Raw genomic sequence first — 16255 nt, 5'->3', positions numbered from 1 at the left:
CCTCTCACACTGAATATAAGTGGCCTCACTGTAATGGGAGAATGTTTTTTCCTTCTAAGCAACCTCATTCCATTTTAAAAAGTTGTTAAAAGCTTTGATCTCCTTTCTGGTTTCATCTACTTACTTTGGAGATGGGTTTTCATGCGCCTGTGTATTTCTGCCACTTCACCTTTTGTGCTACCATTTCTTTCTCCCTCTTCCATCTCTACAACTCCAGATTCTACTCTTGGGGCCTAGCTCAAATGAAGCTAGATCCTTAGCCGCCTCCTCTGGACCGGCAGGGTGGATTTCTTTTCCAATGTTGGTTTGTAACAAAATGGTGATTGACACACATATCTCATAGCCCTTACTGGGTCTTTGCTCCCATGAGGGCGGGGACCCCCCAAGCTGCTCTTCCTGCCCTCCACAAAGGTGGTGCCTGCAGGTCACTGGCCCCTTGGAGGTCGCCGTCTAGCGCAGAATCAGTATTTGGAGCCTGTCGGCGTCCACATCCTGGGCCAGATGGGCTGTGAACTAGGAGGAGGGTGTCCCTGGTCGTTAGTAACTGACCAGGCTCCTCGGTGCTGCAGAAGTTCCCTTCTGGGTTCAGGCATCACTCAGATAAACAACAGTAGACAAAAGTCAGTTCTTTGCCTTCTCTGGAAACTTAAATTACCGTGTGCACAAAGTAGTAGAAATGAGCATGGTTGCAGTGCTAGTGATTTTAAAATGCTCAGCTGTTCCACCCAGGTGCGAAATTATTTGTCTTGGAGGAATTGTGGGTTGATGTGGCGGAGGTGTGCAGGGATCCGCACAAGGCCCCGCAGGGCTCTCTGCAAGGCCCTCTGGGCTCCTTCACTTGCTTTAGAAGTTGGTGATCCTGGACCCTGTGTCTAATCTCATTTCCATACTTAATGGTTTTGCTTCTTCTTGAGATAGTTGGACACTGATCACCCATAAGAACTGCTGTTCTTTTGCTCATAAATGAATAGAGAAGACCCTTTGTAAGGTAATTGGAGAAGGTTTGGAGGTGGGAGGAGGGGATGAAAACTGTGCACACGTATGAGTGTGTGTGGTGTGCATGTGTACGTGGGCACATGTGTTTGTGTTTGCATGAGTGTGGGTACACACACACGTGTGTATTTGTGTGTGTGGCGCAAGGTTGCTTGGTGTTCAACTAGCCTGGTGTGCTGCATTTTGGGGAGCAGGCAGGTGTCTGCGGACACCCTGGTTTCCTGTGTCCCTCCTCTGCCAGTAGGGTGTCCATCAAGTGGGGTCAGATGCTCCCAAGTCTGGAGCACCCTGTGTTCCTCATCCCTTTTACTCCCTTCTCATTGCCTCAGCCTACCCAGAGCCTAGGCACCACTGGCCACCTTTGGAGGCCAGCAGTGAGATTGCCCACCTTGTGAGAAGTCTTTGAAAGAGCAAGTGAGCCCCTTCAGCAGGACAGAAGAATTTGTTGGTCAGGTCTTTTATTTTTGTTACGTGGCTGTTTATCTGGCGAGCCAGCGTCGGCTTCTCTTAACACTAGGCAGAAGGCTCAGAAAACTTGCAGCAAGTCCCCAGGTCCAGGGAGCTCCTGTGTGGGATGGACACGACGCCACGAGGCTGGGGGTGAGGTGATGTGCCCACCAGTCAGGCCTAGCGTTCGCATAAAGGTCAGGAGAATTGAAGGACCAAGGTGCTGACCAGGTGGAGGCTGAGCCTAACTGCTGTTCCCGAGGCTCTCCTGGTGTCCCCAGGCTGGGGCTGAGCTGTGGAGCTACAGTTGCAGGCAGAATGCACCGAGGTTCATTAAGGATGCAAGGTGCATGGCTCTGATGGCACTGAAGTGGGACAGTTGGTGGCAGTATGGTGTGAACCTGTGTCCTCCCAGATCCCAACCCCTCCAACCAGGTAGAGTGCGCTTCTTAGGGTTTCTCTAGCACAGATGACCCCCCTGTCCCCAGCCCTTGAGGACAAAGGTGATTCCTGGTTACCTGGAGAAGCCTGGCCCTCTGGCTCTTCCCAGGGACCCCCAGGTCTCCAGCGACTCAGCCCTAGTGTGCTTGATTCACACTTTCCTTCCTGGCTTAACCCCTGCCCCCTGCCCGCCCCACCCCCGCAATCAGGTCGTTCTCAGCTCCTGTGCTTTTCCTTAGAGCTTTGGTCTGATGCTCAGGCACGTGTGCTTAGGAACTGCTTGTTTCTGTAACTGGGTTAAAGTTTCATCCACTGCAGCAGTTGAGTTTATAGCATGTAATTTCCTTCTACGAGGGACCTATTTATCTTGAGAGTGTGTAGGGCTTTTAGGATGGTATAAAATAGACCCACCTAGTGGGACAGACTGACCCTGCAGTAAGCAGTCTGCACTCGACACTTTTTGAAACTAAATTTCTTCTGATTTGTCAAAAGGGTTAACCTTGAGTTCTGGGCTTGGATTGAATTTACACATTCAGGTCCTTTTTTTGAAATCGATTTTTCTCTGTAGTCAGTTCTGCTGTGAGGCTTGTTTGGAAAAGCAGGTTTGTTCCAACACTATTAATATATTGGGCACACTGTTTGGTTATGTGCGATTTTGTCCAGGAGAAATGCTAGGTCTAGGGGTTGGGAAGCTATGGCCCACAGGCTGCTGGCCTGTTTGGGTAAATAATGTTTGATTGGGACACAGCCGTGCCCATTCGAGAACGAACTGTCACAGTTGCAGAGCTTGAGTAATCAGGACAGAGACTGAATGACCTGCAGAGCTGAAAATATTTACTGTGTCCCTTTAAGAAAAAGTTTGCTGACTCCTGTACTATAGGAATCTGGAAAACTGCTCCTAGCTAAAAGAGCGCCTGCTGGTACCCTAAAGGAAAATGCACACACCTCAGATGCGCATCACGCCCCCTCTGGGCCACACGCATCCCCTTCTGGGGTCAGACAGCCTCCTTGCAGCATGTCACAGTAACTCAGAAACTGCATCCCACCCACTGTCAGAGCAAACACCAGATCTTCCCTCAGGTGAGGCATAAGGCTTCAGGCAGCATTTGTGTATTTCTTAGCTGTTTAACGTGCTGCCATTTAAAAATCAGGTTCCTGTCTTTTTTTTATGTCACTGATGAAGTTTTAGGGTATTGTGCCCTAACCCCATTGTTCCTACAAGCCCTGTGTTTTTATTGCATGATTTTGCACCATGTGGCAAGTTTTGGGAATGCATATGTTGTGCTCCAGCAGAACTTTCTGTACTCTGAAAGCAGACAGCAAAAGGTGTGGTCTCACTCATAACACTCAATAAAGTTGTAAACATTTAATATCTTGTCTGGACCCCATTGGGCCAGAGCGAAACTTCCTGCTTGTGAGGAGCTCCCTGTGTCCTTTGGAAACCACGCCTGACTCTAGGTAGTTGACAGGGTGTTTCAGTGGGCACTGTCTGGAGGAGCATGGGCTTCAGTTCCCAGCACTGTCCCACCCACTTGCTGTGTGACCTTCACCTGCCTCAGTTTCCCTACCTGTAAAACAGAGCCTGACGATAGCACTCACCTTGCATCTGAGATGATCCATGTGGGGTAAATACTCAGTCAGTGTAAGGTGTTCTGTCTGTAAAAGAAGACCTCACATTTGTGTTAACAACAGAGGAGCATTAAACTTGGGTTGAGATCTGAGAATCCCAGTGGTGAAAGGGAGCCCGTGCTCACCAACCCCTCACCCCACCCCCCAGTCCCTGAGCTCCTCTCTGTAAAACCTACATTTGTTCATTCATTAAATGTTTGAAGTGCACCTACTATGTGGCTGGCACTCTTCCGGAGCTGGGGATACACCAGGAACATTAATGGCATGACCCTGCCATCATATGGCCTGTTACCTTGTGGGTGGCAGTGACATCTGATGACAGGGGGCTTGTACCTTTTGGTTGCAGGGGTCTTCCCCGCCCAGGCCTCCCCATGAGTGCTTCCGCAGCCCCTGGCAGGGCAAGTCTTAATTTTCTGAGGTGAGGCTGCCATGGAGGCATTTAAGGACAGCTGTTCTGTCCTCCTCCTCACTGGCAAGTGTCATTTAAGCCCTACCATGTGCTTGTCTCTCCAGGTGAAAACAAACAATTTAAACATGATTAACAAAAGGGCTTTAGAGTGTATAGTGGAACGTTCCACAGTGGGCAGCTTGTAAGAATGCCAGGTAGAAAGAAGAGTGTTGGACCTGGGTTCCAGACCCACTAGACTTGGATTTCCCCACCTTGTGGGATGACAGGCTGGTCTTCTACCCCCAGAGGCTCTGGGTATATGTCACCTGTCCCCCTGCCCCCACATGTATAGGTGTGGCCCGTCCCCACCTGGGTCGCAGGACTGCTGCAGGGAGAGTCTGTCCTTCTCATCTTCTCAGTTCAGGTCTTTGAAGGTCCAAGGAGCTCCTAGCCAGGCAGCTGGGCCAGGGCCCCTTCTGATGATGTACAAGAGAGAAAACACCTGTATTCTGGAGTGTCTTAAGTTTTCAGATAACTAAGGGTTCAGAACCCAGCTTCAGTCAGTGAGGAAGACTTAGTTCTCTTTTTCAGGAAACCTTTAGCACAGGCTCACTGTGGCCTCCCTTCCTCTGCCTGAGACTCTCCCAGCTCAGCGGCTTGACCCATGCTGTTCCTCTGCCTGGACCATCTCCCTGGATTCCTGTTCCCGCCTTGGCCTCAACCTGTGAGGCTCCATCTCAGTACACTCGCCTCCCAGAAGGTCAGAATGCAGGAGTTTTTTTTGTTTTTTGTTTTTGGCTGCATTGGGTCTTCGTTGCTGTGTGTGGGCTTTCTCTAGTTGCAGTGAGTGGGGGATACTCTTCGTCGTGGTGTGCGGGCTTCTGATTGCGGTGGCTTCTCGTTGCGGAGCACGGGCTCTAGGCGCACAGGCTCTAGGCGCACGGGCTTCTGTAGTTGTGGTGCACGGGCTTAGTTGCTCCACGGCATGTGCAATCTTCCCGGACCAGGGCTCGAACCTGTGTCCCCTGCATTGGCAGGCAGATTCTAAACTGCGCCACCAGGGAAGTCCCAGGACTTTTTAATGAAAGCACTTGACTTGCTTGCTACATTTTGCCTTGTAGGGCAACCCCAGGAATCATACACTTTGTGAGGCTAATTTACAGAAATGTAGGTTTAACTCAGTAGCACATTCTGAACCCGTACTGTTTGCTCCACACCGAAAATGGAGATGAATAGGAAAAGTCTTCTGCCGTGGAAGAGTTTAACACTGAGATGAAGCCGTCAAGCTGTATGGGCGTTGTTGCTGTGGGCAGCCCTAGTGAGGAACAGTGTGGGCTGTGGGCCCTCTCAGAATGAGCCCACACTGATGCTGTGGCCTGATGTCCACTTGGGACAGCTACTGGCCCAGGTAGAAGATGGGCTGTGGGGATGAGCTAAGGGGTTTGGGTTTACTGCTTAGAGCCCAGGAGTCGCCGTAGCAAGTGATATAGAAGGTGGACTGTTAAGCTGCCGACAACAAATGGGAAAGTGGCAGCGGCATCCCCTTTCAGTACACTGAAGGTCACAGTTCATCTTGGGTTCTTTGTTCTGCCTGTTTCAACAGGCTGGCCGGGGGGTCCTCCCTCCGTGCAGGGCCTTCTTCCCTCACCCCCACCCAATACCACTTGTTCTTTCAGTTCTCAACCTTTGTAGGTGGGAGTGTTATTTTATCTAACTCTCCTTTTTATCTTTGTTTTCTTTGAATACAAAGAAACTGATAAATAGTCCTGTTAAGAGAAATAATTTAATCCAGAAATGCTTAATACAGACAGTGAAAGTTTCTGAGATGAGTGTTGTGGATTTTAGTCCAATTTCTTTCAGTTTCGATTTTAGTGAACTTTCAGTATTTTTTTCTGCAGGTTGTAAGCATTTTAAAACTGTGAATGGTATCATATTATTCTGCAACTTGATTTTCTCATTCAAGTTTTTACTAATGTCACTCTGTGCCTCTTCACATAGCGCACCTATGAGGTATGGATGGGGAAGCTGAGGCTCAGAGAGTGACAAGCTCCCCTGGCCAGTTGCTCCCTGAGGTCCATCCTGTGTTCTCTGCAGTGTCTAGTGGTGGGGGCTGGCTGTTGGGATCAACTTTCTGTTTCCCAAGTTAAATTGCATCCCTTCTACTTGGCCTTAACGAGGTTTGACATTATTTAAAACTCAAGAGCTGGTGTTTTTGGTGTGATTTCCTTCCAGAACACAGCTGCTCTATCCCTGCCACTGTCACTCAAAGATATGTGTCAGGAAGTAGCTCAGGCAGAGAGCAGAGTGAGGTCTCTGGTCTGGAAGGGAAGACGTATGCCTGTCAGCCAGGGTCTGTGGAGAGTGTGGAGCTTGGCCAGTGGCTAGTGAGGTTGGCATTTGGAACCTGTCGTAACTCAACTGCATTGGTTGCTGCACAGGCCCAGCCCCTTCTTTCCATGCCGCCCTGAGGACAGTGGCTATCTCATGTTCGTGTGCAGGCCTCCGCCTGTCAGCAGACACTCCTCAGCCTCTCTGCATGCCAAACAATCCCACTCCCAACATTCTTCCCCCAGATCTGCTCCTTCCCCATCTCAGAAAATCAAATCCATCTTTTTCCAGTTGCTCAGGCAAAAAAAAACAAAGCAACCCTCTCTCGCCTAGTGTCCAACTGTTGGTATATTGTGTTGTCCAAATCCTCTAAAGTACACCCAGCATTGGTCATGTCTCCCTGCTGCTCTATCCCCTTTCCATCCTGAACCACGAGATACAAAACCCCCCGACTGTTCCCCCTGCCACCTCCCTGCCTCAGTCTGTCCCCAAATCCTTTAGAACAAATTGGATCCCACTCCCACTCCCCTTCCATCCAACACACCCACTGTCTTCTGTGCTCCACCTGAGGTCAGTCTACACTCAGCACCCTCCTTTTGCCACCTCCTCAAGCTCACTCCCTTCTTTGGGCTCTGGAAAAAGCACCCCACATCATCTACTTTTCAGAGCATCAGCTCTGTCACTTCTCCCAAACACATGTTACTAAGCCTCACTTTTCTCATGCCTGAAACAGGAGTATTACTAGTAGTGTTCCTGCTGTTATTTTGTAGTAGTGTGGTATAAATAACATTTCCTAGTACAGAGTATTAATGATAACCTCAGGGTTATGGCTCTATGCCTTATGCCTATCTAATCCCCCCTCTCAACCAACACCCCCCCACCGCCCCGCCCCCTGTGCAGGGTCAGTGTTAGTCTCCTGAGTCCTGTTTAAAAATATTGGTTCCTGGGACTTCCCTGGTGAAGTAGTTAAGAATCCGCCTGCCAATGCAGGGAACACGGCTTCGATCCCTGGTCTGGGAAGATCTCACATGCTGCGGAGCATCTAAGCCCATGCGCCACAACTGCTGAGCCTGTGCTCTAGAGCCCGCGAGCCACAACTGCTGAGCCCGTGCACCACAACTACTGAAGCCCACATGCCCTACAGCCTGTGCGCCACAACTACTGAGCCCACACGCTGCAACTACTGAAGCCCGTGCACTCTATGGCCCACGTGCTGCAACTACTGAGCCCGCGTTCTGCAACTACGGAAGCCCGCGCTCCTAGAGCCCGTGCTCCGCAACAAGAGAAGCCACTACAATGAGAAGCCCGCGTACCGCAACGAAGAGTAGCCCCCGCTCGCTGCAACTAGAGAAAGCCCGTGTGCAGCAACGAAGACCCAACACAGCCAAAAAAAAATACTGGTTCCTGCCACAGCACAATTCACCCTTTTGGAGTTGTCTTAGAACAGATTTTCCACCTGAGGTCCTCAGACCAGTTGGAAGGTGACATTTTTTTTTTTTTTTAAATATGGGGATTGTATTTTAGTTACTATTGATGCTGATATGCAGTCACATCTTTTTTTTTTTTTTTAAGATTTATTGAGTGATTGATTGATTGATTGCTATGTTGGGTCTTCGTTTCCATGCTAGGGCTGTCTCTAGTTGCGGCAAGTGGGGACCACTTTTCATCGCGGTGCGCGGGCCTCTCACTATCGTGGCCTCTCTTGTTGTGGAGCACAAGCTCCAGACGTGCAGGCTCAGTAGTTGTGGCTCACAGGCCTAGTTGCTCCGCGGCATGTGGGATCTTCCCAGACCAGGGCTCGAACCCGTGTCCCCTGCATTAGCAGGCAGATTCTCAACCGCTGCGCCACCAGGGAAGCCCCGGAAGGTGACATTTTAATAAAAGAAAGCATCTTTTGGTAGAAGCAATTGAAATTCGCATCCAACCCAAAGCCATGTGTCAGCATTCTGCCTGGGACTTGGTAGCCCACTCATCCTGGGATTGGTCTGTGCTGTGTGCTTGTGAAGCCTCTAGTATGGCTGGAGCCTGTCCTTCTTGGGCCTGAGGAAGACTTGGGCTGCATCCTGCCTGTCCAGCCAGGTTGTTTGGAGAGAGTGAGGAGGGGCTGAGGCCACCTGGGTTCCAGCCCTGCTCCCCATGTAGCAGCAGCCTGTGCCTCAGGCAGCCTTGCAGCCTTGGTGGCCGCATGTTTATGGTGGGCTTGCTGCTGTTGGGATCTGTCCCTGCAGACAGCAGCCGGCACTGGATCCTGCCTTGATTAGAGGGGACTGCTCTCTGTGGGCAGCAGTTCTCCCCGGGCCTGTGGTGGAACTTATGCCGTTGTGGCTGCTATCTCTCCCTCACTCGCCAGGAGTTTTGAAGCAGATCCTAATTTGTCAGTTGGGGTAATCCAACCTCTTCACCTGCTCTTTAGAAAGTATTCTAATGCACCTCCTCACTGCATTTTGCAGAAATTGTTGGTCATGCTTCATTCCTAGGTCACACTTCATTCCTCAAGGCTGGTTTCTTCCTGACAACTTTTTTTTTTTTTTTTGCTGTCCCTGCCTCTGTGCCTGCAGGGCGGTGGCCGCCAGTCCTGATTTGCTAGGCTGGGGCACTGGTCCTTCCTGCTGAGAGGAGGGAGAGGCCGCTCCTTACTAACACCTGCCCTCCCCAGGAGCAATTGCCTGGTGGTGTCCGGGATTGGCCGGTGGCAGGCCCCATGTGGGCACTAAGGCAACCGCCTTCCCAGTGGAGGAGGCGCCACCCAAGGAGGGGGAGGTCAGAGCCTGAGGCTCCATCCCCCATGGCTGGCCCCGCCCCCTCCAGCTGTGCTCACCCTTTATGTGGTGGGGGAGGGGGGCAAGGCTGCTGCACCCCTCCCCCACTCAGCAGCCTGCCAGAGGCACAGGGCGTGCCTGGGGTTGGCAGAGTTCCAGCCCCTCAGCTTCTGAGTGAGCTGCCCTGACACTGCACACAGAACACAAGCAGATGGTCTCCCAGGTCCTCTGCTGGGGACCCCGACCAGAACTGTGGCCTAGCATGGTCTCTGGGACTGGTGGGAACAGCCCCATGGGTGTGAGGCTCTACTCTGGCCCCTTGTGACCGCTTGTCCTTCACCAGTGACAATGAAGTGAGGTCACTGGGGCACCACCTCGCTGGTCTGGTGACCTGATGCACAGCGACCTCCGTCAGCCTCTCCTCCCACCGCAATCCATGTGGGCAGTTGGGAGGAAGGAGGGACTTCATGCAGGGTCTGGCGTTCAAATGAGCTTCATGGATTGGAGCCTGGGGTTTACAAGGCCGGAGGCTGTGCTGGGGGTGGGGGCCCTGCAGGCTGGGCTGGAGCAGAGGCGAAGTGGGGAAGCATTGGGGGCGGTTCTGAGTGCAGGATTGGGGGGTGCATTCTCCCTGTTCACTTAGGACCTCCCCTCCCCCAGTGGGCACCAGGCCAGCCTGGGAGCTTCTCCCTTAGGGACAGAATTTCCTTTGACTCCAGTGGGGGCCCTCCTTGCCTGAGGTCCTGGACTCCCTTCATCTTTTACCCCCAATAGGCTCCTCTCTGATCCTGGGAGCACAGGTACCCACCATCCAACGTGGCCTCTGAAATCACTCCTCTCATCCAATTCCCCATATGTTCGAGCAGCTCCTGTTGTTTAGGCAGTGCCCAAAAGGAAAGTGACCCATCCCTCCCACAGTGAGGGAGAGGAGGGGAGGGTGACTGACATTCAGTTCAGGGCAGTGACTTGTCTGCAGCTCATGGGGAGACACGACAGACAGACTCAGTGAGCAGGCTGACAGCATTTGTGGTGAAAGCATGTTGGAGAAGGACAGAAACTAGAACTTCAGGCTGAGAGGGACATGGGAGCATCCCTTGCTTCCCTCTGGGGTGGTGAGGAGATGACCTCTACAGGTGAAGGAGGGGATGGGGAGATCTGGGTGAGAGCAGAGGGATGGAGTGTGGCTGAGGGCTGAGGTGGCACGGGGTGGGCAGCAGGTGCAGGCTGGGATGCCAGGAGGGGTTGGAGGCAGATGGGGGCCAAGTTGATAGTCTGTGCCCTTGAGCTTCAGACTTCTCAAGCCCTGCCTGGAATGGGGAGCACCCCAGGGGCGGGGATGACATGGCCACGGGGAAACCTGCTTGATTCAACCCTTTTGGACTGCCCGTGGGAGCAGATGTCTGAGGGTCCAGGCCCGGGCACGCTGGCCTAACACGTGTCAGACGGACGCTCGGCCTCCTGTGCCAGGAGCACGAAGCAGCTGTCACTTTCCTTCCTTTCAGTTTGAGTCCAAGGCAGGGCCCTGCACTGTTGCTCATTTGTGAAATCAGCTCCTTTAAGGAGCTTGCAAATGAGTCAGCTCAGGAGTGTGTCCCACATACAGTGATGGGGCCCCTTCAATGCCCTGTGCTCTCCCCACCCCCACCAAGTCTCCAGAAGGTGGGCTGCTTTGGGACTGGTTCTGCCTGGCCATACCCAGGACAGGCCTCCCAGGGTGTTTGCTGGTGAGGAAACTGAGGTGCTGGGTGCCCTGCCTGCTTGGACACAGAGCCAGGAGGTCTTCATCGTAGGCGCACTGCAGGTGTGAATTGGGATTCTTTGAGGGGCTCATACGGTGTGCTCCTCCCTGGGCCCCCACGTTGGTAGATGTGGGCATTGACTGTCCTGTGGAGAACTGGTGCTTCAGGAGTTCAGGAGCTTGGCAGCTAAATTCTTTTTTTGTCCTGTGGTGAACTCTTGCATGGCTTTTTAGACCCTGACTGTTGAAGTCTGGTTTCCCATGTCCTGCCCCGCTGGGACATCAAGGCTGGGCGCTGAGCGGCCCCTTTAAGAGCGAGTGCTCGTGTCCCAGACTCGGTTGTGGAATGCCAGCAGTCTCCCTGTAAACAGACATCACTGCGGTCTTCCCTCCTGTCTCTGTGAGGGTTAACAACACTTCAGCTTGTTGTCTGGAACCGGTTCAGACTGGTTTTCTGGAAAGTGCTTTGTCTCTCAGACTGAATCCTGGGAAGGGTCATGTGGAGCCCAGTGATGTCATGGGATCAAAAACTGACTCAGCTGTTTTTTTCTTCTTTTCTTTCTTCTTTCAATCAAGATATGTGTATGCTGCAGGTACAGGGTGCCGGCATGGTGATGGGCCAGGCCTCACCCCACTCAAAGTTCGCCTCGTCGGCAGTCAAAGGGTTAAGTGTGACCCCCCACTCCTCACCCCCCTGAGGTGAGCAGGGAGTGAGAAGGCTGCCCCTCGCTGAAGCGGGAGTAGGAGGGTCAACCCTCATCAGTGCAGTGCAGGGCTGGAGTTGGGCTGTGACCCTGCTCCTGAGACAGCATGGTCCCTCCTTCCTGGATTCCAGATACCTCCAATCCCATGTAGGTGCTCAGGATCCCATAGGCAGGGAATTCAGATCTAGAACAGTTTCCTCTATTTGCTCTTGAGTCTGGAGTGCAGAGATTCCCCCCTTCTTTCTGATAAGCAGCCACCTTCCGTTGTTCCTGTCCATGTCCCTGCAGGTTTCTGGCCCTGGATGGGGCGATGCATAGCTTGGCTTCCCAGATGCTCTGTTGCTCCTGCCCTCGCCTTCCCCACGTCAGTGAAGAAATGTCCTGGGCACGCTTTGTGGGCCCTTCATTTGTTGTACCTACTTCTGCCATTGTCACATGGTGAGGAAAACACTCCATGCTGACGTTGTGAAAAGTTCCTGAGAAGACAGCCACTTCGTTGTGCCAAGTTTAAATGTCATGTTTTTTCCATCCCCTAAAGTTCAGAATGACTGAAGAAGCATGCCGAACACGGAGTCAGAAACGAGCGCTTGACCGGGACCCAGCAGAGGACGATGTGGAGAGCAAGAAAATAAAAATGGAGAGAGGAGTGTTGGCTTCAGAGTTAAACGCTGACGGAGACATGAGAGTGACGCCTGAGCCAGGAGCAGGCCCAGCCCAAGGGTTGCTGAGAGGCGCAGAGGCGATGGCCATGGGCAGAGGTGAAGGGCAGGTGGGCGATGGGCCCGTGGACATGCGAACCACACACAGGTGAGCAGGAGGGGCCAGGAACCAGGGACAGGCCTGGACGTGAGGAGGCCTATGGGGGTGAAGCCGCCGTCAGGCCTGCAGGAAGCAGCTTTCGGTGGCTTATCATGGAGATGGCTGTGGGCTCCAGCCCTGGCACCTCCGCCACCATCCTGGCCAAGGGACCTCCCTCTTGGGGCCCTGGGGCCCAGACATCTGTAGCATGGGGCGTGGGTCTCACAGGATGGGGGAATGGTAGCCTCTGTTGGCTCCCCTGCTTGACAGCAGGCCTTCACTAAACTTGTACCTGCTGTCTAGCTCTGTGCTTCTTCTAGTTTATAGGAAAACTTCTTCATTTGGTCCAGCTTCCCTGCTTTTCAGATCTGGAGCATGGGAGGCCAGGGATGATGCTACACCCTGCTTGGGTCACTTGGCTAGGGGCAGAGTCGGGAGCCCAGCCCTCTCACGTGCGCCACCACTCCTCCTAGGCCGTGCATCAGGGAGGAGGGGCCCCTGTGTTCGGGACTCCTGTAATGTGCTCTTTCGGGTTCTCCTTCATCGATACTGATTGCTTCAAGAGTAACTTTCCCAATCCTCAGCTTTTAAGGAAAAAGCTTGAAAGAAATAAGACTCAGTGTACCACCCCATGTCTTCACTAAGAAACCCTCTTTTCTCCCCGTAAAGAGAATTGCTGGCCTAGCTCCTGCTCCTGCTGTTACCCCTCCCTTCACACCCTGATGTCCCATGAGTCAGCAGCCGGTGGCCGTGGCCTCCTGAGAAGCCCTGCAGCCCCTCTGTGGTTCATCCCTTGTCTCCCTCAGTGCCTCCTCTGCAGACTCCCTTCCATGTCTGTTTGCCCGGGGTGGGGTGAGGGGCAGTAAGTGCAGATCTGGAGAACCTAGGTGCTCTTTGCCTCCTTGTGTTGACTGACCCCACAGGGGGACCCCAACCTGCCGTCTTTGTGTTAAATTCATTTGGGCCCCACACTGTTGGCGTCCTAAGGACTTCAGAGATTGTCTGACTCAGTATTTCTCAGCTTTAAAAATTCTTACCGCCTTGAGATAAATGGGAAAATCTAACCCCCTCCTACTGGGGAAGCGTATTAGTCGGGGGTGGTGTGCTTTGTGTTCTTGCTACCCAGAAAGGCCTTTTTTATCTGGCTCTGCTTTCTGCAGTCACTGTTCTAAAACCAGAGGCCTCTTCTAAAGTTCTAGAAATAAAATTTTAAGTTTGGGTCTGCTTTCCCTTCCCTTTCCTTTCAGAGTGTCACAGGTGGGTGAAGAGAAGGAGGAACCCACATTTGTAGAGATTTACTGGGTCCCTCTTGTGTTCCTGGGCTCCTCGTCTACATTTTTTCCTGTAATCACTGTGCTCCCCTGTAGGGCAGGCCAGTGAATTGTGAGGGAGAGGTTAAGTGTTGAAGGAGCATAAAAGAATGTAAGAGAGCAAGAGACAGAGACTAACCCAGGCACACAGAGCAGGGGTCCTCCTGTGGGACTAGGGAGACCCCAGGGCATCCTTGAAGCAGTGTGAGATTGTGGAAGGAGCCCGGATTTGGCAGAGTGGGGGTCAGATCACACTCCCTGACTGACCTTGGGCAGGTGATACTGGCCCGTGCTTCTTCATTTGTAAAATGGGTGATAATCTCTGCTCTGCGTCTCTGGGTGACAGATGTGTACCCAGAATTGACCCTGGTGCATGGCATGTGGTGAGGGAAATAAGTGTTGGTAACAACTACCCTTCAGTCTTCAAGCTTCACTTAAAATATGACGTCACATATAGAGCTAGTGTCTCCTTGAGTGCTCACATAGAATGTTCTGTCTAGTTTGTTGAAGTACAGTTGTGAATTTTGACAGAAGAATAGGATCAAGTCCAGCCCAGAGCCATTATAAAACTGTAATCTTTTTTGGAGTGAGTGGCCATAGTTTCTGTGTTAGCAGCAGGCAGTCTTTGGATCCTCGTTGAGAGCGGCTGGCTCATCCCTTGGGAACCTCCATATAGAGAATTTTATTTAATTGAGGTATAGCATACATAATGAAAAGTACACATATGCCACTTAGTACATTTCACAAACTGAGCACATCCTTGTAGCTCAAATCAAGAAATAGAACGTTACTAGCGCCCTCATGCCCACTTGTTGTCACTACCCTCCGAGTAACCACTTTCTTGACTTCAAACAGCGTAGATTAGTTTTTCCTGTTATTGAACTTTAAGTAATTGGAATTATATAGTCTGTACCCTTTGCTTGCTTTCATTCAACATAATGTTTGTGAAATTTACTTATGTTGTTGAATGTAGGAATAGTTACTCTTTTTTCATTGCTGTATAGTATTTTTCTAGAATTTCTGTTTGGATCTTTTTAAAAACTGCTTCTTTCTTTCATGCTGTGCTATTCTTATGACCCAGTTTAGGCCTGTTGAAGGCTAGAGGGGGGTTTCTGGTGGCTTCTAGCAGAGAGAATTTCCTTTTTCTTTAGGGAAGTGCTGGCGAATTAAAATCACCAAGGTACAACTTTTTTTTTTTTTTTAAACGACATTGGGGAGATTTAGACTGTGGAGATCGATAAAATGGTAGGATCAGTTCTCTCCTTCTCTGCAGTTCCCCTCTTCATCTCTCTTTGGCATTTTTTCTGACTTAGTCTCCCAATGTGTGTGTGTTTTTATTTATTTATTTATTTATTTATTTTTTGGCTGTGTTGGGTCTTCGGTTCGTGCGAGGGCTTTCTCCAGTTGCGGCAAGCGGGGGCCACTCTTCATCGCGGTGCGGGGACCGCTCTTCATCGCGGTGCGCGGGCCTTTCTCTATCGCGGCCCCTCCCGTCGCGGGGCACAGGCTCCAGACGCGCAGGCTCAGCAATTGTGGCTCACGGGCCCAGCTGCTCCGCGGCATGTGGGATCTTCCCAGACCAGGGCTCGAACCCGTGTCCCCTGCATTAGCAGGCAGATTCTCAACCACTGCGCCACCAGGGAAGCCCTGTGTGTGTGTTTTATTTTCAAAACAAATCAAGGCTGGAGGGCAGCTTCCAGCAGTGAATGAATGAGGAGAAATTGTCAAATCCTTTCCCCAAAAGAACAACTATGAAGCAGCACAGAATTGACCCCCCAAAATCAGCCATTTCAACACTCTGGAAATTGACCAGAACCACACAATAGTCTGCGAAATGTTTGTGCTTAAGAAACTGCTGAACTCTGGGTAAAAATGGTGAGAATCTGTGGCATTTGACCTGGGGCTTCTCTCATGCCCTCTCCCCAGCTCTCTTGGTAGGGAAGTTCTGCCTAGCCAGTGCAGGCTGTAAGGACCAACAGCTTCTCTGCAGGGGTGAGAAGGGGCTCACTCAATTTAGAGTGGTGGGCAGCAGCCCTACCCGTGGCCTTGTTGGTTAAAGTGACAGTTTTGGAGATGGGCAAGTGGGGAGGGACAGTGGCTGTGTTAGCTCAAGGTTGCAGACATGTTTGGGGGCAAGACAGAAAAACAATTTGAAGAAAGAATGGCCAAACGTGTATTTGAGCAGAAGCTTATCCAAGCTCAACAAACCTCAAGTAGCATAAATACAAAGAGATCTATACCTAGACACATCAGAGTCAAACTGTTACAAGCCAGAGAAAAAGGGAAGATCTTGAAAGTAGCAAGAGAAAAACAACTCATCACATATAGGGGAAGCATTAATATAATTAACAGCTGACTTCTCACCTGAGACATTCAAATGGAAACCAAAAGGGAACTGAATGGCATTCAAAGTACTCAAAGAAGAAAATTGTCAACCCAGAATTCTCAGTGCATCAGAACTGTCCTTCAGAAACGAAAGCAAAAAGAGATTTTCAGATAAACAAAGACTGAGGATTTGTTGCTGGCAGACCTGCTGGTTCTTCAGGCTGAAAGGAAGTGACATGTTGGTAACAGTACATTCACAGGAAGAAATAAAGAGCACTGGAAATGGTAAGTATGTGGGCTAATAGAAAAGACACTTTTTTCTAATTTCTTCTTAGTTAAAAGACATAACATCATATGCAGCATTAACCATAACACTGGATAGAACTGACAAAAAC

The 16255-nt window shown here is 51.2% G+C and overlaps 1 protein-coding gene across 9 annotated transcripts in view; it reads left to right on the top strand.

The window, feature by feature from the left end:
• The window catches only part of GATAD2A (GATA zinc finger domain containing 2A), a 102473-nt gene that overhangs the window by 50835 nt on the left and 35383 nt on the right, over window positions 1–16255 (top strand). For 6 of the 9 annotated variants that reach the window (XM_028162176.2, XM_057540235.1, XM_057540234.1 and 3 more), the window contains one exon: window positions 11966–12234. The exons of 1 other annotated variant lie outside the window; for it this stretch is intronic. In XM_028162176.2, the coding sequence (XP_028017977.1) occupies window positions 11966–12234 (269 nt within the window). Of the gene's footprint in view, window positions 1–11401; window positions 11423–11750; window positions 11866–11965; window positions 12235–16255 lie in introns of those variants that run through there. 2 more of the 9 variants (XM_057540237.1, XM_028162177.2) reach the window with 2 other exon arrangements.

This window comes from Balaenoptera acutorostrata, chromosome 2 (assembly GCF_949987535.1).
Source record: "Balaenoptera acutorostrata chromosome 2, mBalAcu1.1, whole genome shotgun sequence".
NCBI lineage: Eukaryota > Metazoa > Chordata > Mammalia > Artiodactyla > Balaenopteridae > Balaenoptera > Balaenoptera acutorostrata.
The sequence above is the reverse complement of the archived record's forward strand: the minus strand, read 5'-3'. Positions and strand labels throughout refer to the sequence as shown.